The sequence below is a fragment of the Acinonyx jubatus genome, chromosome B1 (assembly GCF_027475565.1).
Source record: "Acinonyx jubatus isolate Ajub_Pintada_27869175 chromosome B1, VMU_Ajub_asm_v1.0, whole genome shotgun sequence".
NCBI lineage: Eukaryota > Metazoa > Chordata > Mammalia > Carnivora > Felidae > Acinonyx > Acinonyx jubatus.
The window spans coordinates 42,557,727-42,583,025 of NC_069382.1; the positions used below are offsets into that span (position 1 = coordinate 42,557,727).

General features: G+C 37.0%; 1 protein-coding gene across 2 annotated transcripts in view; it reads right to left on the bottom strand.

The window, feature by feature from the left end:
- ADAM9 (ADAM metallopeptidase domain 9) overlaps nt 1-25,299 on the bottom strand; it is a 142,264-nt gene that overhangs the window by 53,122 nt on the left and 63,843 nt on the right. For both annotated transcript variants that reach the window (XR_008295987.1, XM_015076060.3), the window contains exons 12-15: nt 21,334-21,505; nt 13,180-13,272; nt 12,007-12,202; nt 4,422-4,527 (exon numbers count right to left, since the gene is read on the bottom strand). Coding sequence is in view for 1 of the 2 variants with exons in the window: in XM_015076060.3 (XP_014931546.2) it covers nt 4,422-4,527; nt 12,007-12,202; nt 13,180-13,272; nt 21,334-21,505 (567 nt within the window). In the remaining variant the exon portion in view is untranslated. The remainder of the gene's footprint in view (nt 1-4,421; nt 4,528-12,006; nt 12,203-13,179; nt 13,273-21,333; nt 21,506-25,299) is intronic.

Consider the following 25,299-nt stretch of genomic DNA (forward strand, 5'->3'; position numbering starts at 1 on the left):
GAAACATTTATTTGATATAACAAATTGGAAAAGTCCATCCAGCTAACCCTAGAACATTACATGTTTGAACTGCACAGGTCCACTTAACACATGGATTTTTTACAGTGCAGTCCTGCAAATGTATTTGCTCTTCCTTACGATTTTCTTAATAACATTGTCTCTAGCTTACTTTATTGTAACAACACAGCATATAATACATATAACATTCAATCAACTATTTTTTTGTTATTGGTAAGGCTTTTGATCAATAGTAGGCTATTGTAATTAAGTTTTAGGGGAGTCAAAAGTTATAAGTGAATTTGTGACTATGTGGGAAGTCAGCATCTCTAACCCCGATGTTGTTCAAAGGTCAACTATAATTTTTAAGATAACACTCTGGCATTGGTGAGGGGGTAGGAAAGCATAAATCAGTTAAATGTTTTGAAGATCAATTTGGAAGTATCTATGAGGAGCCTTAAAACTTATCCATATTTTTTGAGAAAACCTATTAAGGAAACAATCAGAGAAATAAACAAATACTTCAGCTGTATATATCACAACCTTATTTAAAATAGCAAACTACGGGGTGCCTGGATGGCTCAGTCAGTTAAGCGTCCGACTGTGACTCAGGTTATGATGTCATAGTTCATGAGTTCAAACCCCGCATCAGGCTCTGTGTTTGCAGCTCAGACCCTGGAGCCTGCTTCAGATTCTGTGTCTCCCTCTCTCTCGGCCCCTCTCCGACTTGCACTCTCTCCTCTCTCTCTCTTTCAAATATAAACGTTAAAAAATATAATAATAAAGTAAAATAAAATAGCAAACTACTAGAAACAACTTGAATTTCTAAAATAAGGAAATGATTAAAAGAAGCTAAATACATCCTATAAACTCTCTTAATATAGTGGAAAGTAAACTGAATTTATAAAATAGTACAAATCATACTTTGCAATTTTGGTTATACATATAGATGTGGGGCTCTGAGTACACATACATATGTGTACATACATGTATGATGCATAAATGTATGCTTATGAATGTATATACACACATACAAAAAGGAAATACAACAAAAATGTGAGGGAGTATCTCTGAATGGCAGGACCACAGGGTTCACTTTCTTTAGATTCTTCTAGATTTTATACATTTTCTGTGATGAGGATGATTACAAAGCAATGATGACAATGATGAGTCTTGCAATGAATCGGGTATTCTTCTTAGTACTAGCATCCATCAACACATTTGGTCTTCAAAACAACTGGAAATAGGTACCATTATTATCCTCATTTTATAGAAAAATGAGGCACAGAAGAAAAAGAAAAGGAAAGCAACGTGTCCAAAGTCTCAAAGATCTTAAGTAGTTGAAGCAGTATTCAAACCCGAAGAGTCTGACTTCAGATATGCATTCCTAATGGCTATATTAATGCTATATTACTATTATAAAATGTTTTTCAAATCAGCTACCCAGTAATTTATAGATTTCCTAAGTGTAGTTTCTATAATTTCATTAAGATACTCATAAGATCATGGAAACAGAACCAGGCTAAAGACAAAGATCAGACACGTCTAGCAAGCTCTCTCCAAGTCTGCATTAATCCACTTACCCCAAAGTTTCACCTCAGTTCATTTAACCAGTTACACTAATTATCCACCCATCAGCTGTATCATCTGTTCCTACATTCATTCAACAAATATTTAATAGGCACTTATCACGTGCCAAACACATAAGATAAAATGTGTCACTTCACTTTAGTTTACCAATGAAGGGTGATCACCAAACAGTCACATAAACAAATGAAACTGCAACAAATGCTAAACAAGAATATTGCAAAGATAAAGAAGAAAATTTGGTAATAATTAAAGGGCCAATTCGTCAAGGAGACATAACAATCCTAAATGTGGATGCACCTAATAACATAAGCATTTACTGATTCAAAAGACACACAGCAAAAAAATGTATAGAACTAAAAAGAGAAACAGACAACTTTATAATCATAGCTGGAGATTTTAACCCACTTCTCTCAGAAATTGAAGGACTAGGGGGTGCCTAGGTGGCTCAGTCAGTTGAGCATCCGGCTTTGGCTCAGGTCATGATCTCACAGTTTGTGAGTTCGAGCCCCACATCGGGCTCTATGCTGACAGCTCAGAACCTGGAGCCTGTTTCAAATTTTGTGTCTCTCTCTCTCTCTGCTCCTCCCCTGCTCATGCTCTGTCTCTCTCTCTCTCTCAAAAATAAATAAACATTAAAAAAAAATTTTTTTTTAATTGAAGGACAAACCTAAAACGCACACATGCAATGCAAAGATATTGGAAGCTTGAATAAGACTGTTAACATTTATAGAATAACACAACCCAATAACTATAGAATGCACTTTTTTTCCAATTGTACATGGACGTTCACCAAAAGAGACCACATGCTGGGCAATAATTCACATCTCAATAAACTGCAAAGAACTAAAGTTATACAGAGTATGTTCTCATTGGAATTAAACTAGAAATCAAACACATAACCAGAATACTCCCAAATATCTAGAAATTAAGCAACACACTTTTAATAACTCAGGAGTCACAGGAGAAATCACAATATAAATTTTAAAAAATTAATGATATGAACAATAAGGAGAAAACACATCAAATTCAACAAAAAAAAAGCATCCAATTTCTTAACCAGTTCGTCCTTCGTCCAACATTCAAGTTCTTACTTTTCTCATTTTAATTTAGACAAACTATGGTAACCAAGACGGGTCCAGTCTCCCCAAAATGCAGGACAGACCCTCCTGTGTCTTTTCTAAACACCAGAAAAGAATCATGAAAATTCTATGCCTAGAACTGGTTTTGTATTTATTCTTCTTTTTACCTGGAAAATTATCCTCTATCTTATTTGAAGATATTGTCATTTTTATTTTATTTGAGAGACAGAGCGTGTGCAAGTGGGGGAGAGAGGTTGAGGCAGAGAATCTTAAGCAGGCTCCACACACAGCACAGAACCCAACATGGGGCTAGATCCCACGACCCTGGGCTCATGACTGAGCCACCCAGGTGCCCCAGATCATATCATTTTTAAATGATTGTTCTTACTAGGACAGTGGTTTGGGCAGAAACCAAAAGAATTTAGAATTTAAATACACTAAAAATGTATTAATAATAATAGTATGACTTCCCCAGAAAAAGTGCTATGTAAACAGAAGAGAACGTATATCTACAACTACTTTTAAAACTATATAAGATAAATATCAAAAGTTACATTCCTATCTCCTTCTGAAACACTTTCTTGTTTTTCTTATCTTCCTTCCATCTACTCTGTTTTATATATCAAGAAATAATTAGAACAAAACAAACTGGCTAACATTAAGGGGGAAAAGCACACAGCTGTAAGAACACCTTACAAGAGGGCTCTCTGGCTCTGTTAAGAAAGGTGAGGAAGTCTTTAAAACTGAGATCTGGAGGAGCTGAAGGCATGCCAGGCAGAAGGAATAGTGTGTGCAAAGGCCCTGTGGCAGAAGGCCACATGTAAGCCAGCATACGTGGTGTCTCCAGTATTAAATGGCTGAGTAGAGAAAGATGAGCCTACAAATAAACACACTAAAGGAGCAACCAGAAACACAGAAAAGAATACTAGAAGAACATCCCACACAAAAGCGAAGGAAAGAGGTTTCTTCAAGGAAAAAACAGGCAACATACTTGAATGACACCAAAAGGTCAAGTAGCATGAAGACCTAACAATGTCTGATGGATTTAGCGACATGGAGATTGGCTGCTGTTATTTCTTCTTAGCAAACATTGTTTCCGTACAGTTACTTAGACTAATTGGCAAAGTAGGAGCAAAGAGAAGAGATGCTCAGTAATATAGAATAATTCCAATTATACAAAATATCAGTGTGTGTATGTACAGAAACAAAAAAGAGGAAGAAATACAATGAAATAAGTAAATATATATGGACTGATATTATGGATGACTTTTTTTCATTTGTAATTTTTTAATAATTATTAACTTTTACAATAAGCAAATGTTGTAGAAACAAAAAAAAAGGTTTTAATTTGTCACTTTAAAATTATATAGAGCAAGAAGAAAATAACAACATCCAGAATGAATTTTGAAGGTATCTACACATTAATCCGTGCCATCTTTTAATGAAAAAAAGAAGAGGAAGCGTGTTTATTTGAGGTTCTTATTGTAGAATAAGGGAAAACAAAGATTCTAAAATCCATTAGACTTTAGACAGTTAACATCAAAAGGGATGAATTATTTTACTAGTTCTTTTCAGAGAGTCTCGCTGAAGTCTTATGTTTTAAAACTTGAAAAGTTAAAAAAAATAAAAATAAAAAAAATAAAACTTGAAAAGTTAATTTGAAACGTTCAGTATTTAAGGGAGAGAAAGCCAGCAGTCGCAAGATGACGGGTCTTAAAATCATTCACATTCCTTTATAACCTCACCTCCACTTACCCAGTGGCACACTTCTTGTACTCATTGCCAGAGAAACCACAATTGCCAAATCTGTCACCTTTAGAATTCACATCAATGAAACAATCTCTTGGGGCAGCCTTGGCTTCTGTAACATTAAAAAAAAAAAAAAAAAAGTATGGCAATTTAATCCATAAATAAAAAGTATATTCCCTATGACAATCCATATACCTTGATGAACTGCCTCAACACCTTCTAGAAAGTGTCAAGCCTCACAGATAAAACATTTTTGTTCTACTTTTATACTTAACAACAAAATGTAAAAATAAAGCTTACATTGTACCTGAAAGTTAGCCTGGGCTCAAACACTAAGACCCTACAAGAAATATCATTAAAAAGATGAAATTATAAATAAATGAAAAAGCATGCATAGTATGCTAGTGTTCTCAGCATATTCCTTTTCCCCGCTCTCAAATATGTCTCTAATACATCATTAGACTTTAGATCAGTCTGGGAAGGGTTGGTGAAGACATTGCCAGCTATTGTTATTGGGTTTTCAATTTACCATATATAAAATGCTGAATTTAGATGCTCTACTAACAAGAAGGATTGTCAAACAGCCATGACAGCTGACAAAGTGGCAATCCATTTTTGTTTTCTCATATTGTATATATGTATTATCACTTCATGTTCAATTCGCCCACTAATTACACATTCCTAAATAAATTTTATTTGTAAATATTTTTAAGTCAAAATGTCAGTACTTTCTATTGAATAAAGGAATTCACTGGCCTATCTTACGCATCTAATGTTTAGATGGTTTCGTTTAAAAGAAAATGGATATGAGGCGAAAGAAGTTGGATCAAGCAACGTGAAAAGGGAACAGAGAATAATACCTGAACGGGGCAAACAGCACATGGCAGGATCCCTAACAGGGCCCTTCTAGGGAACAGAAGGAGCTCTAAAACTTCCAGATAATCTCCAAAGAGAAAAACAACTGATGGTGCCTGGGTGGCTCAGTCAGTTAAGCACCTGACTTTGGCTCAGGTCATGATCTTGCGGTTCCCAAGTTCAAGCTCCGCGTCGGGCTGTGCTAACAGCTCAGAGCCTGGAGCCTGCTTCAGATTCTGTGTCTCTAATCGCTCCTCGGCCTTTTGGCTAAGATCAAGTGCAGATTCTGTGTCTCCCTCTCTCTCTGCCACGCCTCCACTCTCGCTCTGTATCTCTCTCTCTTTCAAAAATAAACAATTAAAAAAAGAGAGAAAAAAACAACTGCAGTTTGTAGTCCTAGACTTTTCCACAGGCCTCTATGAAGGTAATATCTTTGCTACGTAATAGTATTTACCTCATCAAAATGTATCTGTAATTATTTTTTTAGACTGCAATAACTTGCTATTTTTACAAAATGTATCGAGTTGACAGATCTCTACTACTCTAGCCTATGATCTAGCATAAATACGTTCCATTTAATTTTAGTTGTCCCTCCTCAATCCCTATCTGACCCACCATAAAATAAGATGTACAACAGACAGACACTAGAGACAGCAGGAGTCTGGTCAAAGTCAACATCTCTACCTTCAGAGAAATCCAGCACAGTACTCATGACTGATCTTCTTAACTGAGAAGAAACAAAAATAAAAATAGAAAATTTGGGGGGCGCCTGGGTGGCTCAGTCGGTTAAGCGGCCGACTTCGGCTCAGGTCATGATCTCGCGGTCCGTGAGTTCGAGCCCCGCGTCAGGCTCTGTGCTGACAGCTCAGAGCCTGGAGACTGTTTCGGATTCTGTGTCTCCCTCTCTCTGGCCCTCCCCCATTCATGCTCTGTCTCTCTCTGTCTCAAAAATAAATAAACGTTAAAAAAAAAATTTATTAAAAAAAATAGAAAATTTGGGTCTCCATTCGTTTTCTATCCTTTCTTTTCCTTTCCTTTCCTTTCTCTCCCTCCCTTGCTTTCCTTCCTTTCCTCATTAAATATGTATCAATCCCCTACTAAGTGTCCCACATCCTGGTAAATAATGGATTTAGTTTACCAGTACCTCTCTGAAGAGAAACAGAACAGCTCCTATTATTAAGTCTCTGCTTTCTCAAAGACAAGCCTCAATCAACATATGGTGCTCACTTATTTCATTCTCTTGAATGCAATGTTGTTGCTGTTCCTACTGACTCAGGACAGAAATGGAAGAAGATGGGAAAACAAGAATCCAGTATGATCCTGGCATAAACACATCACTGCCAATTATCAAACAAAGAAATCTGCCTAGTTGTGCTGAAAGCACCCATTTCCTTGGGAACCTCAATCACTTTAACTTAAGGAAGGAAACATAAGAGGCAATACAACATATACTATCACTGCAGGAATACTGCTAGCATCATTGTGTAATCAAAATAAAGCTGACTAAAAATTAGTAACACGGGGCACCTGGGTGGCTCAGTCAGTTAAGCGTCTGACTTCAGCTCAGGTCATGATCTCATGGCTTGTGGGTTCGAGCCCTGCATCGGGCTCTGTGCTGACAGCTCGGATCCTGGAGCCTGCTTCAGATTCTGTGTCTCCCTCTCTCTCTCCCCCTCCCCAGCTCGTGCTCTGTTTCTCTCTCTCTCTCTCTCAAAAATAAATGAACATTAAAAAAAATTTTTTTTTCATTAACAACACAAGAAACAACAGGTGTTGATGAGGATGTGAAGAAAGGGGAACATTATTTCATTGTTGGTGGGAGTGCAAACTGGTACAGCCACTCTGGAAAACAGTATGGAGGTTTCTCAAAAAGTTAAAAATAGAACCACCCTACAACCCAGCAAGCACTACTAGGTGTTTATCCAAATACAAAAATACAGATTTTGTTTAATACAAAAATACAGATTAAAGGGGTACATGCACCCTGATGTTTATAGCAGCATTATCAACAATAGCCAAAATATGCAAAGATCCCAAATGTCAATCGACTGATGAATGGATAAAGAAGATGTGGTGTGTGTGTGTGTGTGTATACATATACATATGTGTACATATGTGTACATACATACATATGTATATACAACACATGTTACACACATGTATACATACATACACACATGTATACATACATACATACACATACATACACTGGAATATTAGCCATCAAAAAGAATGAAATCTTGCCATCTGCAACAATGTGGATGGAGCTAGAGTGCATTATAAGTGAAATAAGCCAGTCAGAGAAAGACAAGTACCATATGATTTCACTCATATGTGTAATTTAAGAAACAAAACAGATGAGCATATGGGAAGGGAAAAAAAAAAGAAAGAAAAAGAAAGAGGGAAACAAACCATTAAGAGACTCTTAAGAGAGAACAAACTGAGGGTTGATGGAGGCAGATGGGTAGGAGATGGGCTAAATGGGTGATAGGTATTAAGGAGGGCACTTGTTATGATGAGCACTGGGTGTTATATGTAAGTGATGAATTACTGAATTCTACTCCTGAAACCAATACTGCACTGTATGTTATGTAACTAGAATTTAAATAAAAATTTGAAAAGAAAAATATAAATAAAAGAGAGAATGGTTTCTAACCCAACAACAATAAAAGTAATAATAAAGCTGACTACCCGTGGTGCCATGCCTCAGTGTAAACTTGCCATGGTTTTTCACCAGAACTACTACATAGCAGCTACTTGATATCCTTTTTGCATAATGAACAGCAAAGTCAAAGGAGCAATTAGAAAAGTCTGACTTGTACAGACCTATGGCATTAGTTAGTTGATCACGGTGTTCCTAGAAATAAAAAGAGAGGAAGCCCACCAGCAAATTCTTACTACATCTCTATAAGCAGAAAAGTTCAAGGTCAAATGAACCAAAGACTAACCTGAATCAAAAAAAATCATGGGCCCTCAATTGATTCTCAGACCTGAGCCATATTTTTAGACCCAGAACCCCTTAAATGAAGGAGAGGTAGAACCCTGATATGCTGCTGAAAATTTTTGCTGTCAATCTTTCTCCCATCCATCCCCAACAGGACCTAAGGCCTTTTACCAGGGTAACTGAACATTGCAGAAAAGTAATCAGACCTCTCAGAGACTACGAGACACTATCTCCGAACTGACATTGCTTCCAGGAGATCCAAAACATCATGGTGGCCTACAAGTCAGAGTAGGGAGCTATGGAGGTCAGGTGGTCAATGGACTTTCAGCTCAGGTTGTCCTCACAGTGGGCCCAGTGCATCCCTGAACCCATTCTGTGGCTATTTCCCCAGTTCCAGAATGCATGACTGGAACAGACATAATCAACAGCTAGCAGAATCCCTACACTGGCTCCCTGACCTGTGGAGTCAGGGCTGTTATGGTGGGAAAGGCCAAGCAGAAGCCACTAGAACACCCACTACCTAGGAAAACAGTAAACCAAAAGTAATACCACAATCCAGAAGGCACTGCAGAGATCAATACCACCATTAAGGACTAGAAAGATAAAGATACTCCAATTCAGCTAAGCTATTTGGCCCGTGCAGAAGACAGACAGAACTTGGAGAACAGTGGACTGTCATAAGCTTAAACAGTTGGTAAGTGTAATTGCTGCTGTAGCCACTGAGGTTTTACTGCTTGAGCAAATTCACATATCTCCCGGCATCTGGTATGCAGCTATTGAACAGGCAGATACTATTTTCTCCACACTGGTCAATAAGGATGACCAGAAGCAGTTTGCTTTCAGCTGGCACTGTCCTCTCTCAAGGGTACAGCAACTCTTCAGCCCTACATCATAATTTAGTTTGCAGGGATCTTAACTGCCTTTCCCTTCTACAAGATTATCAAAAGATATGTCCTCATAGGAAAAACACATGAAGATATTTGTGTCCCATGTGAACACTCACCAAAAAGTGACCTCAGCAGAGGAGAATTTTAATAGTCAAATGAATAGGATGACCTATTCTTTGGATACCAGTCAACCTGTCTTCTCCATCATCCCTGTCATCTCCCAATGGAGACAAGAGCAAGGGGCCATAGTGACAGGGATGGAGATTATACATAAGCTAAACAACATGCACTTCCACTCATCAAAAACAACTGGGCTATGGCCACTATTGGGTGCCCAATCTGCCAACAGCAGAGACCAATTCTGAGTCCTCAATATGGCAGCCAGCCTCCTGGTTGTAGGTTTATGACACTGGACCTTTTCCATCATGGAAGAATAAGAATTTTATTCTTATTGGAATAGACACTTAATTAGACAAGGACTGCTTTGCCTGGATGGAATTCTTCTGCCCAAACTACCATCCACAGATTGACAGACTATCTTTAACCACCATCATGGTATAGCACATAGATTTGCTTCTCATCAAAGAACTCACCTCACAGCAAATGAAATGTGGCAAGGGGTACAGGCTCATGGAATTCTCTGGTCTTACCACATTTCCTACCATCCAGAAGTTGCTAGTTTGACAGAATAATGGAAGGCCTTTTGAAGACTCTGTTACAGCACCAACTAGGTAGCAATGCCTTATAGGAAGGGGCAAAGTTCTCCAGAGGGTTGTGTATGTTCTGAATCAGCATCCAATATATGGTGCTGTTTCTACCACGGCCAGGATTCACAGGTCCAGGAATCATGAGGCAGAAGTAAAAGTGCCACTGCTATTTCTCCTAGTGACCCTCTGGCAAAATTTTTGCTTCCTCTTCCCATAACCTTCTGGCTCAGAGTCTTAACTCCAAAGAGAGGAGTGCTTCCATCAGAAGACACAACAATGATTCCGCTGAGAGCTGGAATTGAAGACCACCAGCTAGCCATTTTACACTCCTCATGCCTCTGAATGGACAGGCAATGAAAGGAGTCACTGCGCTGGCTATGGGGACTGATCTTGACAACCATGGGGAACTGCTATTGCACAATGGAGGGGAGGAAGAGTATGTGTGTAATACAGGAGAGCCCCGAAGGTGCCTCTTAGTATTACTGTGCCCTGTGATTAAGGTCAACGGAAAACTACAGCAACTCAATCCAGGCTGGACTACAAACGGCCCAGAGCCCTCAAGAATGAAGGTTTGGGTCACTCCACAGGTAAAAAGCCACAACCAACTGAGGTGCTTGCTGAAGACAAAGGGTATGTGGAATGGATAATGAAGAAGGTTGTTAAAACTACCAGCTGTGACCACATGATCAGTTACAGAAACTAGGACTTTAATGGCCATATATATTTCTTCCTTTTTGTTATTAATATATTTGTGATTATATATAGATCAGAGGTTCCCACAACTCCCTTCCTAAGTTTGATTAACCTGCTAGAGCAGCTCATAGAACTCAGGGAGGCATTTGATTTTCTAGATTACTGATTTATTATAAAAGGATATAACTCAGGAAAAGCCAGATGGAAGAGATCCATAGGGCGAGGTATGGGGAAAGGGGCTAGAAGTTTCTATTCCCTCTCTAAGTGCAACACTTTCCGAGAATATACACCTACCTCTTCACCAAGCTGGAAGCTCTCAGAACCCTATCCTTTTGGGTTGTTATAGAGGCTCATTACATAGGTAGGATTAATTAAATCATAAGCCATTAGTGATTAACTCATCCTCTAGCTGCTCTCCCTCCACAGAGGTGGGGAACTTACAACCCTCTAACCGTGTGGTTGGTTCCCTGGGCAACCAGTTCCCATCCTTGAGTTACCTCTGAGCTTTCCAAAAGTCACTTTGTTAACATATCAAGAGACACACTTCTAGCTCCCAAACTTAGGAAATTCCAAGGGTTTTAGGAGTTTGAGGCCAGGAAAGGAATGAAGATCAAGTATAGTTTTCTAATTATAAATCACAGTATCACAAGAGTCCTCGATGCTTTAACTAAAATCATACTTAATCCATATTAAAAGGATGGAGAATGCAAAAAGACCATGAATATGATGGGAGTTGACAAGGGTTGAAAGAATTCTAAATTCTCATCTTCAGTAGTGAGAAATTAGTAGTTAATGCCTAGAATGTAAAAATTAAAAAGTAGCATTACCAAGAGATTATTTAAAGACCTGGAACAAGTAACAAAATAATCAGCTAGAAAAGGTGAAAAGTGGTTGCCCCAAGGGATGGGGATTTTAGGTGGGAGCACGCTTTTTCATAAAACCTCATAAAAAAATTGGCTCTTTAATCTATGTATACGTGTAACTTTGACAAAAATGAAAATTTTAAATAGAGAAAACAGGAAAAACTTTTAAACATCTGAAATATCTATCAGTGAGGGAATGGATTCCATTTATATAATGGAGTACTCTAATGCACTAAAATCTAAATGCATCAACATATTGATATTGTAATCAAACGTATCAAAAACATTTTCAGTGAGCAATGAAAGTAGCAGACCCATATGTACATCCCCTTATTATTTATATGAAATTATTAAAACTAGAACATGATACTAAGTAAATGTATATTTACTTATTTTGTTTATATACATAGAATAGAAAGGTGATAAAAAGGAGAGGGAGTAAAAGCAAAAATCACCAACTGAATTTCTACATATCAAATTCATGATCAGCACTACTTATGGAGAAGGAAGGAGGGAGATAGGACAGGGGAGAGAAAACAAGAGAACTTCACTTTTATCAATAATGTTTTCTTTCCATTTTTAAAAACGGACGCAAATAAATGAATAAAATAAAGGACATCGATTATAATTAAAATGTCTTACTTGAGCCAAAGATGACTTGGCACTGAGCATCGTAATACTGGCACACGCCATTGTAGCAATAGGCTTTGTTACTCTGGCAAGCATAGCCATTCTGAATAAAAACGTCTGGCTGACAGAACTGAGATGAACCATTGCAATATTCTGGAACATCACATTCATTAGTTTTTCCTCGGCATAAAGTACCTCCTGGAAGGAACTAGGGTAATAAGATTCAAATTAAACAGGAATATCAAGACAATCCCCACAAAGTGATCAAATTTGAAGCCACAGTATTTATGTCTATAAAACATCTAGCAACAACAAAAGATTAGATAACCCAATAGAAGTACGAACAAAGGCCAGTAACAGGCAACCCATAAAAGTCATGAAATATGGAAAATGAAAAAATGTAACTTTACCGATAGCCAAAAGAAATACAAATTAAATGAAACTTTAAAAGCACTTTACACGTATCAGACTAACCAGTATTGGACTCACCAATGATGTCACAGCACATATTTGATTACATTGTTGGTAGAAGTACAGACCAATATATTTGTGGAAGGTATATAAAATGTGTGCCACAATTTTTAACATACATACTCTGTCCCAGCAATTCCACTTATAGACAAAAATTAGAAGCAACCTAAACATCCATTAGTTAACTAAATAAAGAAATTATGTAATCACCTCATAAAACAGCACTAACTATACAACCATGTAGAACTAATTATACGAATAGATAAAATCTACGGTATGCTACTGAAAAAAGCAGGTAGTAAAAATAAATGTATCTGTGTTCACACACATACACTCACACATATACACATGCATTCACTTTTGTATAGGAAAAAGTACTGAAGTTAACAAATTATCAACGATGGCTACCTGAGGAAGGTAAAATGATACTGCCTTTTACTCTGTACTTTCTATATTTGGTATTTGTGAATTATTTATAAAAAACATAGATTACTCTTAAAATCAGAAAAAAAGTTTCTACTTAGAAAAAAGTCTCGTGAGACCGCTTGTTATAAAAAGAATGTAATTCAAAACTGCAAACAAGTGGCATAAAATTTTTCATAGAATCATGTAATAAAAATGGTGCTCTCTTACAGATCAGAAAAAAAAAATTTTTTACATATGCATGTTTTGCTTTCTTCTACTTTTTTTTCCAAATAGGGAGGAACTCCTTACCCAACAGTCTTTACAACAGTCACCGTATGCACATTCAGCAAATGATTTAAGTTTACAAGTACTTCCTTCACAACAAGGGTCCGATTCACACTCCTGTGAAGAGTAAATGACTATCAATAAAGAAAGGACTTACTGTCATCAATATTCATTAACAAAAGTCTTATCTTAAAGTCTAAAATCTTTCTAACCAAGCTACAGCAATGATTCTCTGGAAAATCACTTACTATCCTTCTGAAGTTTTCATAACTCTTTGGCTACAACTATTTAAAGCTCAACATATTTCAAAGGAATGAAATCATACAGAGTATGTGTCTGTGTCTTCTGGGACTGGGAGAACAAGATACCACAGACTGGTGGCTTCAACAACAGAAACTTAATATCTCACAGTTATGCAGGCTAGATGTCCAAACTCAAAGTTCCTGCCAATTCAGTTTCTGGTGAGGAAATTCTTCCTAGCTTGCAGAGAGCTGCCTTCTCTAACATGGCCTCTCTTCAGTGTGTATGTTCTGAGAGAAAGAGAGCGCGCAAGCAAGCTCTCAGATGTCTCTTTATAAAAACACTAACTCAGGGTGCCTGGGTGGCTCGGTTGAGTACCCATCTCTTGGTTTCAACTCAGGTCATCATCTTACAATTCATAAGTTCAAGCCCAGCACCGGGCTTGCTGCTGTAACGCAGAGCCCACTTCAGATCTTCCGTTCCCCTCTCTCTGCCCCTCCCCTGCTCGCTGGCTTACTCTCTCTCTCTCAAAAATAAATAAACGTTAAAAAAAAAAAAAAGCACTAACCCTGTCAGATCAGGACCCCCTCCTTTTGATCTCATTTAACTTTAATTACTTACCTAAAGCCCCATCTCCAGACACAGCCACCCTGGTGGGTAGGGCTTCAACATATGAATTTGGGGGAGGAGGTTACAAACATTTAGTCCTAACAGTCTGCGTAATCATCACCGAAAATTAAGCATCCGTGAATGCATTTCTCTTCATACTCAGGAACTAACTTGTCTATTGAGTAGGTCTTCACCTCATGTAGACATTCTTTTTATCTTGCCTGCCTTGTCTCACCCTACTTTGAACCACCATGGCTCCCCATTGCACCACCACCCATGGCCCACAACCTCCCACCCACAGAGACATCTCTTCTATGTTTCAGCTAATGTGTTCAGGTCTGAATTGTTTGAGAGAGAAGAAGGATGGGGAAATAACAATACAGAGGAAAGAAGGAGGAGGAAAAGAAGGGGGAGCCAAGGAAACAAGCTTTCTTTAATTTTTGAAGAATATGTGTCCTATGTATGGAACTCTAGGTTGTCAGTTTCTTCCATTTAGAACAGTAAATATACTGTTCTATTATCTCTGGCCCTTATTGCTTCAGGGATAAAAAATCATCTATCATTCATATCTTTGTTCCCCTGTTTTCTATTGGCTTCTTTCATTACTTTCTGTTTATCTCAGCACTTTGATTACAATATACCTAAGTCAATTTTCTTTGCAATGATTCTGACTTGGGTTCACTTTGGAATTGTAAGTCAATATTTTTCCCTAAATTAGGGGATTTTTCAGCCATTATTTCTTTTATTTTTTATCTCATTCTCAGTGTCCTGAAATTTCACTAATAGTTACATTAGGTTATTTGATATCTCCTAGTGTCCCTGATACTCTGCTCATTTTTCTTTAATCTTTCTATTTGTTCTTTAGTTTGGATTTTTTTTTGGGGGGGGGGTCAGCTTCATGTTCATTGACTCTCTTCTGCCATATTAGCCTGCTTTTAACTCTAGCCAGTGAAACTTTCATTATTGGTTTTTAGTTCTATAATTTTTTAGTTCTATAATTTCTATTTGGTTATAATTTAAATTTCTAAGATTTTTTCTCTTTACTCACAAAGAACATATTTTTCTTTAATTCTTTGATGATAAATAGTGGAACATAATTCATAGCAGCTTTATTTTTAACAGCAAAATGTTCAAAAAAAAAAAAACCCAAATGCCCTTTAAAAGGTGAATGATTAAACAAACTCTGCATGGTTATACTACAGTTAACAAATGGTTAACCATGGTTAAACATGTTAAACAAACTCTAGGCAGGACCTCTCAGCTGGTAGAAAGACCAACAGAAACATTACTCTAAGTTCTCTACAGTTAAATCCATCCAATGGAACAATACTCAGCAATAAAAAGGAATGAAATATTAATACATACAACAATCTAGATTGACCTCAAAGGCATTATGTTTAGTGAAAAAAGTCACTCTCGAAAGTATATACTTTATGATTCCATTTTTTAACATTACTGAAATGGCAAAACTACACATGGAGAACAGATAAGAGGTAGCCAGGGGAAGAAGGGATCAGGCTAGAGTTGGGAGTAGGTACAGATACAAAGAGGTAGCAGCAAGGAGGATTTTTTATGATGATAGAACAGTTCTCTGTGTTAACTGGGGTGGTGTTTACAGAAATCAATAAATGGGATAAAATTGCATAAAACTACACAGATACACACATACACAAATGTGGTTAAAAATGGTGAAAACTGGAGTTGCCTGGTGTCTCAGTCAGTTAAATGTCCAACTCTTGATTTTGGCTCAGATCATGATCTTCACAGTCATGAGCTCGAGCCTCCTTAAGGGGCTTAAGATTCTCTCAAGAAATTTAATTTAATTTAATTTAAAATGGTGAAAACTCAATAAAGTCTTTAATCTAGTTAATGCATCAGTGTCAGTGTCCTAATTTTTATATTGCACAATAGCTACATAAGATGTCACCTCTGAGGGAAACTGGGTGAAAATACATGGAGCTCTTCGCACTGTTTTTACAACTTCCTGTCAGTTTATAATTATTTCATAATAAAAATTTAAAAATAAATGAAATATAATTTAAATCTTGTACCATACAAAAGAATTATATAAAGTTGAAATAGATCATAGTTCTAAATGTAAAACCTAAAATTAAAAGGCTTGTAGGAGAAAACTTTTGCAACTTTAGATTAGACAAAGATTCCTTAAATGTAACACCAAAAAAACATAACCCATAAAAAACACAGCTAGGGTGATTAAAGATAAGCTACAGGGGCGCCTGGGTGGCGCAGTCGGTTAAGCATCCGACTTCAGCCAGGTCACGATCTCGCGGTCCGGGAGTTCGAGCCCCGCGTCGGGCTCTGGACTGATGGTTCAGAGCCTGGAGCCTGTTTCCGATTCTGTGTCTCCCTCTCTCTCTGCCCCTCCCCCGTTTATGCTCTGTCTCTCTGTGTCCCAAAAATAAATAAACGTTGAAAAAAAAAAAAAGATAAGCTACAGACTGGGAGAAAATATCTGCAAATCATATATCTGATAAAAGACTTGTATCCAGAATATATGAAGTACTCTCAAACCTCAAAAATAAGAAAACTACCCAATTTTCAAAATGGGGAAGAAAGTTGAACAGACAAATCATCAAAAAAGATATACAGATGGCAAATAAGCACATGAAAACATGTTCAACATTACTAGTCACTAAAGAAATGCAAATTAAAACCTCAGTGATGGACTACTTCACCCTTAATAGAATGGCTACAACTGAACAGATTGACCATATGAAGTGCTGGCCAGGGTGTGAAAGAACGACAACTCTTATGGTGATAGTGTGGACGTAAAATGGTACAAACACTTTGGAAAACAGTTTGAAATTTTCTTGAAAAGTTATACACCTATCATATGACTCAGTCACTCCACTCCTAGGTATTTACCCAAGAGAAGTGAAAACAGAAGTCCATATGAAGACTTGTATGTGAATGTTCACAGCAGCTTTATCTGTTAATAGCCAAAGACTGGAAATAGCCCAAATGTACATGAACAGATGAAAAGATAAACCAACTGTGGCATATCCATACTACTCAATGATAAACAACAATAAGGAATGAGCTACTGACACAGTAGCAATATGGATGAATCTCAAAATAATTATGCTGAGAGAATGGAGCTAGGCAAAAAAAAGAGTCATTCTATGAAATTCTAGGAAATGCACCCTGATGTATAATGACAGAAAGGAGAAAGGTGATTGCCTGAGGATAGGGGAACAGAAGGGGTGGGAAGAAAGGATTACCAAGGGTCACAAAGAACTTTTTGGGATAATTACATGTTTAATATCTTGATCATGGTGATAGTTTCATACATGTATACATGTGTCAAAACTTACCAACCTGTATGTTTTAAACATGTGCAGTCTATTGTTGACCAAGTGTTCACAATTGCATGTTTCTTACTCTTTTCTCTATCTTGACCAAACTTAACTAAGCCTTCTCTCTTTCCTATAGGCCTCTGAGCTCTGCTTGTCCCTACAGAAAAAGTGGAGCACCCCCACTTTATCAGCTTCTCCTGGAAATCAGCTGACCACAAAGAACACTATCAGACCGGTCATTTCCCCTTGCTTATCTAACTTCCTCTTAAAAGATTCTGTTTATCTCTACTTCCCCCACCTTGACCCTTTAAAAGAAAAGCCTTTTCTTAATTGATTTTGAGATGCTTCCAGATTTTTCAGATCAGGGCACTGTCCTTGTTACAACAGTCTTTATTCTGAATAAAGCCTTTCATTATCTAAGACCAAGTTTGTTTGTTTTTTAACATTGTATTCAATTACACTTCAATAAAGCTGTTAAATTGTTTCAAAAACACTGTGTAAGACAGATGGCTTCATAAAAGATTAAAGAATGAAGAAATAGACTGCAAGGAATTTTGTTTATGATAAAAGTATAATTTTAAATGATTATGTAATAACTGATCACAAGTGGATAAAAGTTAATACCCTAGCTTATTCCACATGCCCCCTTCAATTAAAAAGCTAAAAGAAAAATTTTCAATTAAAAAATACTAAAAGAAATTATGGAGGGGTTATGCTGATAATCTTGAAATAGGAGTAATACAAGCCTAGTCAAAATACAAACTTCAGAAAATCCTAAGGAAAAAAATTGATAAATCTTCCTTCATTTAAATTTCAAATTTCAACCTAATAAAATACACCATATGAAAAGCTAAATATCAAGAGTGAACCTAAGGCAAACCAAGAAACAGACTCTTTACTATAGAGAACAAACTGATGGTTACCAGAGGGGAGGTGGGTGGGGGGGTGGATGATAAAGGTGATGGGGATTATGGAGGACACCTGTGAGGAGCACAGAGTGTTGTATGAAAGTGCTGAATCTCTACATTTTACACCTGAAACTAATATTAACTAACTAAACTAACTAGTTTAAAATTTAAACTAGTTACTTTAATTAAAATTTAAACCAGTTTAATTAAAATTAACTAAACTAATATTAACTAACTGCAATTTAAATAAAAACTTAAAAAATAAATGAACAGAAAAGGAAATCAAAAGAAAAATTGTAAACTAGAAAAGAATTAAGAAAACACAAAATAGAAATGAACTAAAAATTATAACTAAAAAGTACAGACTGGGGGGAAAAAAGAGTAAACCCTAATGTAAACTTTGGGTGATAATGACGTGTCCGTGCAGTCCTCAACTGTAACAACTGTACCTGGGCTGCAGGATAGGGAAGGGCTGTGTGTGTAGTGGTATATGGGGACTCTCAGTACTTTCCATTCCATTTTTCTGTGACCCTAAAACTGACCTAAAAGATAAAGTTGAGTAATTTTTTAAAAGCTAAATGGTAAGCTATAGAGGAGAAATATTAAAACATATACCAAACAAAAGACTTTGCCCACAATACATGAGTTCCTAAAAATCAATTTCAAAGAATGACTAACCCAACAGAAAAATTGACAAGGGATGTAAAATGGTAATTCTTAGGGAGAAAAAAAATATGTATATAGTCTCCAAACATATGAAAAGGTTAAAAACTGAAACAATATCTTCTTACTTTTCACCCATCAAAATTAAGAAAAAATTTATTATTCTTTGCTGGCAAGACTATACACGGCACTGAATGCCATGATACAACATTGGTATAAGTGCAAATTGACACAGCCTTTTTGTAGGAAATTTCATAACCACTAATAAAATTTTAAAGCACATAACTCTTCAATTCAGTAATTCTACCTTTATGTAATTATCTTAGAGAAATACTTGTATATATGCACATGGGATGTGTATAAGGATGTACTGTTTGCAACAGGAAAATATTAATTACAATAAGTAAATGTCCATTAATGGTCCATTATGGTTCAAGAAATCATAGAACATTCTTTATAGGAATACTAATTAGAGTAGATTAAAGGGTAGATTAAAGGATTATGCCTACATGAGGTAATGACATGGAAAAATCTCTAAGATACAGTAATGGGGAAAAAATCTGCATACAACATATTGTCTGATTTCATTTCTGAAGAAAAATAAAATCCTAAAATAGGCCAAACTATTTACAAATATACATTATATATATACTTGTATAAATGTATAAAGTCTAAAAAGAAATACACTGAACTTTGAAGAATGATTACCAATGCAGAAGGAAGTTTAAAAATTTATGGGGAAGGGGAGTCTGGGTGGCTCAGTCAGTTATCTTGATTTCAGCTCAGGTCATGATCTCATGCTTTGTGGGTTTGAGCCCCTCATCAGGCTCTGCACTGATGGGCACGGAGCCTGCTTGGGATTCTGTCTCCATCTGTCTCTGCCCCTCATTTCCTGGCTCTCTCTGTCTCTCTCTGTCTCTCTCTCTCAAAAATAAATAAATAAACATTTTTTTTTTAATTATGGAGGAAATAAAGGTCTGAAAGGAGAATTTTGCTTGAACTTAATATTTGCAACTATTGTACCACGAAAAAAATCTGTTGATATTTGAGAGGGAGGTGGTGTTCCTTTTTAAAGAGTAATTCTGGGGGCGCCTGGGTGGCTCAGTCGGTTAAGCGTCCGACTTCAGCTCAGGTCACAATCTCGCGGTCCGTGAGTTTGAGCCCCGCGTCAGGCTCTGGGCTGATGGCTCAGAGCCTGGAGCCTGCTTCCGACTCTGTGTCTCCCTCTCTCTCTGCCCCTCCCCCGTTCATGTTCTGTCTCTCTTTGTCTCAGGGATAAATAAATGTTAAAAGAAAAAAAATTTTTTTTTAAAAAAGAGTAATTCTGTAGTGTGAAAGCTTAAGAAGCAAATATAGACCATTTCAATAAGTTTGGTAGTGAAGTGGACAGTTGGGAGAAAGCAAAAGATCTATAACACTTTAAGAACAAAGATCTGAGAATGGCTGGAAAGGGGAAGAGCTTGGTCAGCCCAACAGTATAACGTTAATTTAGAAATTAAACATAATCTTTTTGGCCTTATTTTCCTCATTTGAAATGAAAGTATGAAAAATACCAATCTCTTAGGGTTATTGTGAGGATTTTACCATGTAAAACACTTAGTAGAAGTCCCTGACATTCAGCAATAGTGCAATGAAGGCCTGTCCCAAGATCTTCATAAAATACGCGGTGTCTTTCCAGAGCATGAAGTCATCTGGCAAAAGCCAGATATGGTCAGATATAAAAGAAGAAGAAGAAGTGGAAAGGATGAAAAATATTCACCATATTACACACCTAGTTACCAGCTTGCACACCATTAACAAATTTCTTCAAAATTTAATGCAAGGCCTAGGAGGAAACGACTGACACAGGCCACTTTGAGAGGAGAATGGCTAAGATACAGAACAACCAATGATAAAGACAGGCATGGGCTTATGGCACTAAGTGTGGATAACAGGTCTGATAGAGCTAGAGACCGTTAGGCACAACACTGAAGGTTAATAAAGGGGAATGCTAATTTAAATAGCAAGGATTTTGTTACTGAAGGACTATGGAATATGGATTGGCTTCAATTTAGTATTAAAATGAATCCAACTGAATAAACATTTCTGCAATGGCAGTGCCAGAATACTGAAAGCTGACAAATAAAGAGCCAAGTGAAAAACTGATTAGCTCTTCAAAGTAAATAAATGACCTAATAACCATAACAGATATGGTAGAAGCGAGCAAAAAATACAAGAATAAACACGGTGCTTTACTTGACACCAAAACAGATGATACCATTAGTTATGCTCTGGGAAGGAAGAGATGACCAATCCCAGGAATATATCCCCACAAGCAAAATGAATCTTCACTGGCCACTAAATTTCACTAACTCCTATGTCCATTGCCCAAAGCAAGCTGTTCCATCTTTTTCCAAATCCTAAGGTAATTTCACAAAGCAAAAATCGAAAATTAAACTGACCTTTGGAGTACCACAGTCACACTCTTCCCCGGGATCCACCAATTTATTACCACAGAAGGGAGCACTATAGGCTTCATCAGGCTTTGGAATATTAAGAAGGCAGTTTCCTCCTTTATTTAAAGTTAACTTCTCAAAGTCCTCTGCACTGCAACTGCTAAAGTTTCTGGAACCTCTACAATAAACATTAAGAAAAAGATCTTATGTCATGGTGATTATTCATTTTGAAATTTTAAATCATGTCCTCAACCAACAAGAAGTGAATATTTTAAATGGCAGAAAATGAGCTACCAAAAATAGAAATGAGAATTTATATATCTATTTCTAATAAATATAGTACATTATTTCAGTTACTACATAATAATTCAGTATTTTGGTGATAATATATTAGACCTCCATGAAAATACCTTCCAAACATATCATTTACATTAATATATAAAATCATAAGAGACCTGAGAAATTATCCAGTCCATTCTAAAATTCAGTTTTATTTACCTTCCATAGTAAAAGTTCCTCAAATATTTGAAACTAGCTATATATTTCCCCCAATCTTTTTTCACTCTACAGTATAGCACTATTTTGTTCTCCTCACTCTAACTTATAGGGAGCTATGCGAAAATAATGGGAATGGGCATTCGAGTGAGGGTGCATGATAGCCATCGAGCAGCAGAATAGTGCAGAATTTCCACTACAGTTTGAGATTTAAATACCTTATGATAACTCCTGAGAACCCTGGTTAATACTCTGAAGGCTACATGGGCTTCTACAAACGGTCCACCTTGAGCTACCCATGTGATATTTATACAATTGTATGCAATTTTCATGGATTCTATAAATTGTTGGGTTTTTTAGTTACTGGTTTACTCAACTCTAAAATATATTCAGATACTCCTACTGCCTATTTTCATTCTTGAAGATTATGGAGAAACACACCCATACATACACCAAGGGTCTTTGAGAAATCCAAGTCCCATTAAAATTTTATCAGGGGCATTTGGTGCCCTGAAAGAATCTCTTTCATGAGTTTGAGCAGTCGTGCCAAAAGTAGCAGTAGATGTGAAAACTGTGTTGCATTACAGTTATTGAGGAGGAAACCCTGTCTGTGCTGGGTCTTTTGTACATCCAAGGAATCTAAAACACAGATCCTTTCTGTGAGACTTTGTGTTTTAGATATACATGTTATACTCTTTTTTGCTAACTGGCCCAGTTTCCAGAGAAGTAAAGAGTCCTGGCTCTTGGCTCTTGAGAACAGAAAGCAGTCTGCCTAGACATTTCAGTACCATTAACTCCTATTTGACAAAAAAAGTCTTTGAATGTGGGGTTAACAAACTGACCAGCAGACAAAGAAAGGAGAAAGAACATAAATGGTCAACTGTCTATAACAAAAAAATTAGCAAAGGCAATATTTTGACTCACATAGAAAGAAAACATCAGCCACAAGGCTATTGACAATAACAAAAAAGCTTGTTTTCTGTATTGTTTTTCTCACTACTCTCTGATTAAGGATATTATGAGGAGGAGTCCTTTTGTATAATATCGCTCATTTAACAAGTATTTGCTGAACCTTATGTACAAGGCACTCTTCTCTTGTGCAAGGGATGAAACTGAACAACGCAGACAAAAATCCTCACCTTTATAAAGGTGACTTCTAGTGAGTGAGACAAACCATACACATAATAAGTAAACTGGATAGTATACACAAAGTGAGAAGTGCCATGGGGGAGAAAAAATGAGAAGATGAAGGGGGTGACCCAGGCCCCAGGGTGGAGGGAAGGGACTGGGGAGGGGGGGGGAACAGTCCTTTTTAAAAGAAAGGACAGGCATTTCAAACACCGTGAGAACCAAATCAAAACTGGTTATCTGGGAAAAGAACCTCACACCAGGAGGGAATAGCAAACGCAAAAGCCCTGGCAGCAGGAAGCAGTAAGGAAGCCCGTGGGGCTGGAGTGGAGTGAGTCCATGAGGGCATGAGTAATGAGAGAAGCAATCAGCACAGGTGAGAATAAGCCACTGTAAGACTCTTACCTTTTACTATGAGTGAAATGAGGAATTTAGGTGGGTGATACAATGGAAAGTAGTGAGCAGGAGTAACATGATTTGACTTGTGTCTTAATAGGATCACCATGGCTGCTATGTTATGCAGGAAGAACCAACAAGAGGCTCTTGCAGAAAATCACCCAACAGATGATGATGAACCAGCATGACAGCAATGGAAGCTGTAAGAAGCATTTGCATTATTTACATGTTTTAAAGGAACAAACAGCCCGTAAGATGAGGAATGTGAATACAAAGAGAGAAGTCAAGGATGACTCCAACTTTGTGTCCTCATCTATGAAAAGGAAGGAGTCGCCCTTAAATGATACAAAGAAGAGCAGGTTTGGGGAAGGACAATAGGAGTTTGGGTCTAACAGTCATCAGGTGAAAATGTCAAGAGTAGCAGTATCTAGTAATTATCTGATAAATAAAGAAAACTTCCATTTACTTATTTTTGTTTCCATAGGAGACTTCAATTTAAACAGATTTGTAGGGGCGCCTGGGTGGCTCAGTTGGTTAAGCGTCTGCCTTTGGCTCAAGTCGTGATCTCACGGTTCATGAGTTTGAGCCCCACATCGGGCTCTCCATTGTGTGCACAGAGCTGGCATCAGATCCTCTGTCCCTCTCTCTCTCTGTGCCCCTCCCTCACTTGTGCACTCCCTCTGTCTCTCTCTCTCTCTCAAAAATAAATAAAAACTTTAAAAAAAAAAACAGATTTGTGACCGCTTTTTATTTCCTATTGTTGATCTTTATATGGTAAGTACCTTACCGGCCACATAGTATATATACAACGTTTTCTGGAAGAATACATTAATCAGCCAATAGCCACAAAAATTTTGCAGACACGTGTAATATTTCTACACTTGAGTCCCTAATTCTAATCTACATAAAGCCTACCACTTTGAAACAGGTTATTTTTTAAATATGCCTCCTACTTAGTGGTTTGGACACAGTTTCTCACAAATACAATGTTTAAAATGTTTGATCCTAAAGCAACCTATTAAAAAAAAAAATCTTTTTCCCCACAATGAAGCTGACTAGAGTACTGAAAAGGATTAACAAAATCATAAGCATTTCTCATGCATTTTACCTGATGGAGATAGTAACAAACATCCCCATATTGCTTGTCAGTAATGCTCTAGGGGCTATAAGGAAGATATTTTTCTCCTAGTCATCCCTGGATGGCACCTACAGTAATAAGGATGATCTTTCTCCTGATACTTGGCTTGAATAGCAACTAAAGTATTCATATTCTCTACATATCACCTCTGGATGCGAGGGAATCAATCTCCTCATCTCTTTTTTCACATCTAAGCAAGTTTTCCAAAACTGCATCAAAAGGAGATGGATGTGACTGACAAGGATGGAAATAGTCTATCAGAATATGACACACACACCCCAAAAAGAAACTATCATTTAGAACATTCTTTCTATGAGTGACCTTGAAGTAATCAGAACACAGTTCCACCATCATCATCCTAATCCTCACAACAAAAGAGCAGAAGTTCTAAAAGAGGGCTCTAAATGATGTCACTTAATTAGATTTTTTTAAAAGAATACCCTGATTGTGGAGGCTTTCTGAAGTAGGTGACATTGACGGGCATAGTTAAGAAAGCCGTTTCTCTAGAAAAGTATCTCTCAGGAGGAGTACTTCATACTTCTAGGAATCTAAGAGCAGTATGTGAGAAAAATCCTACCAGCCCCACCTCAAAATACCTTAATAATAACAAAAATCATATTACACAGTTTGTTACCCACTTTTTAAACAGAACTGGCTCCAAATGACTGAATTATCTGGAAAAAAAATTGAATATCTCTATCACTTGCATCTAAAAAAAGGCCTAACTTATAATGAACATTCAGTTCATGTTTATTTTACTACACAGGATATGAAGTAGAAGTTGGGAAATCTATTCTCAAAATAAGACTTGAAGG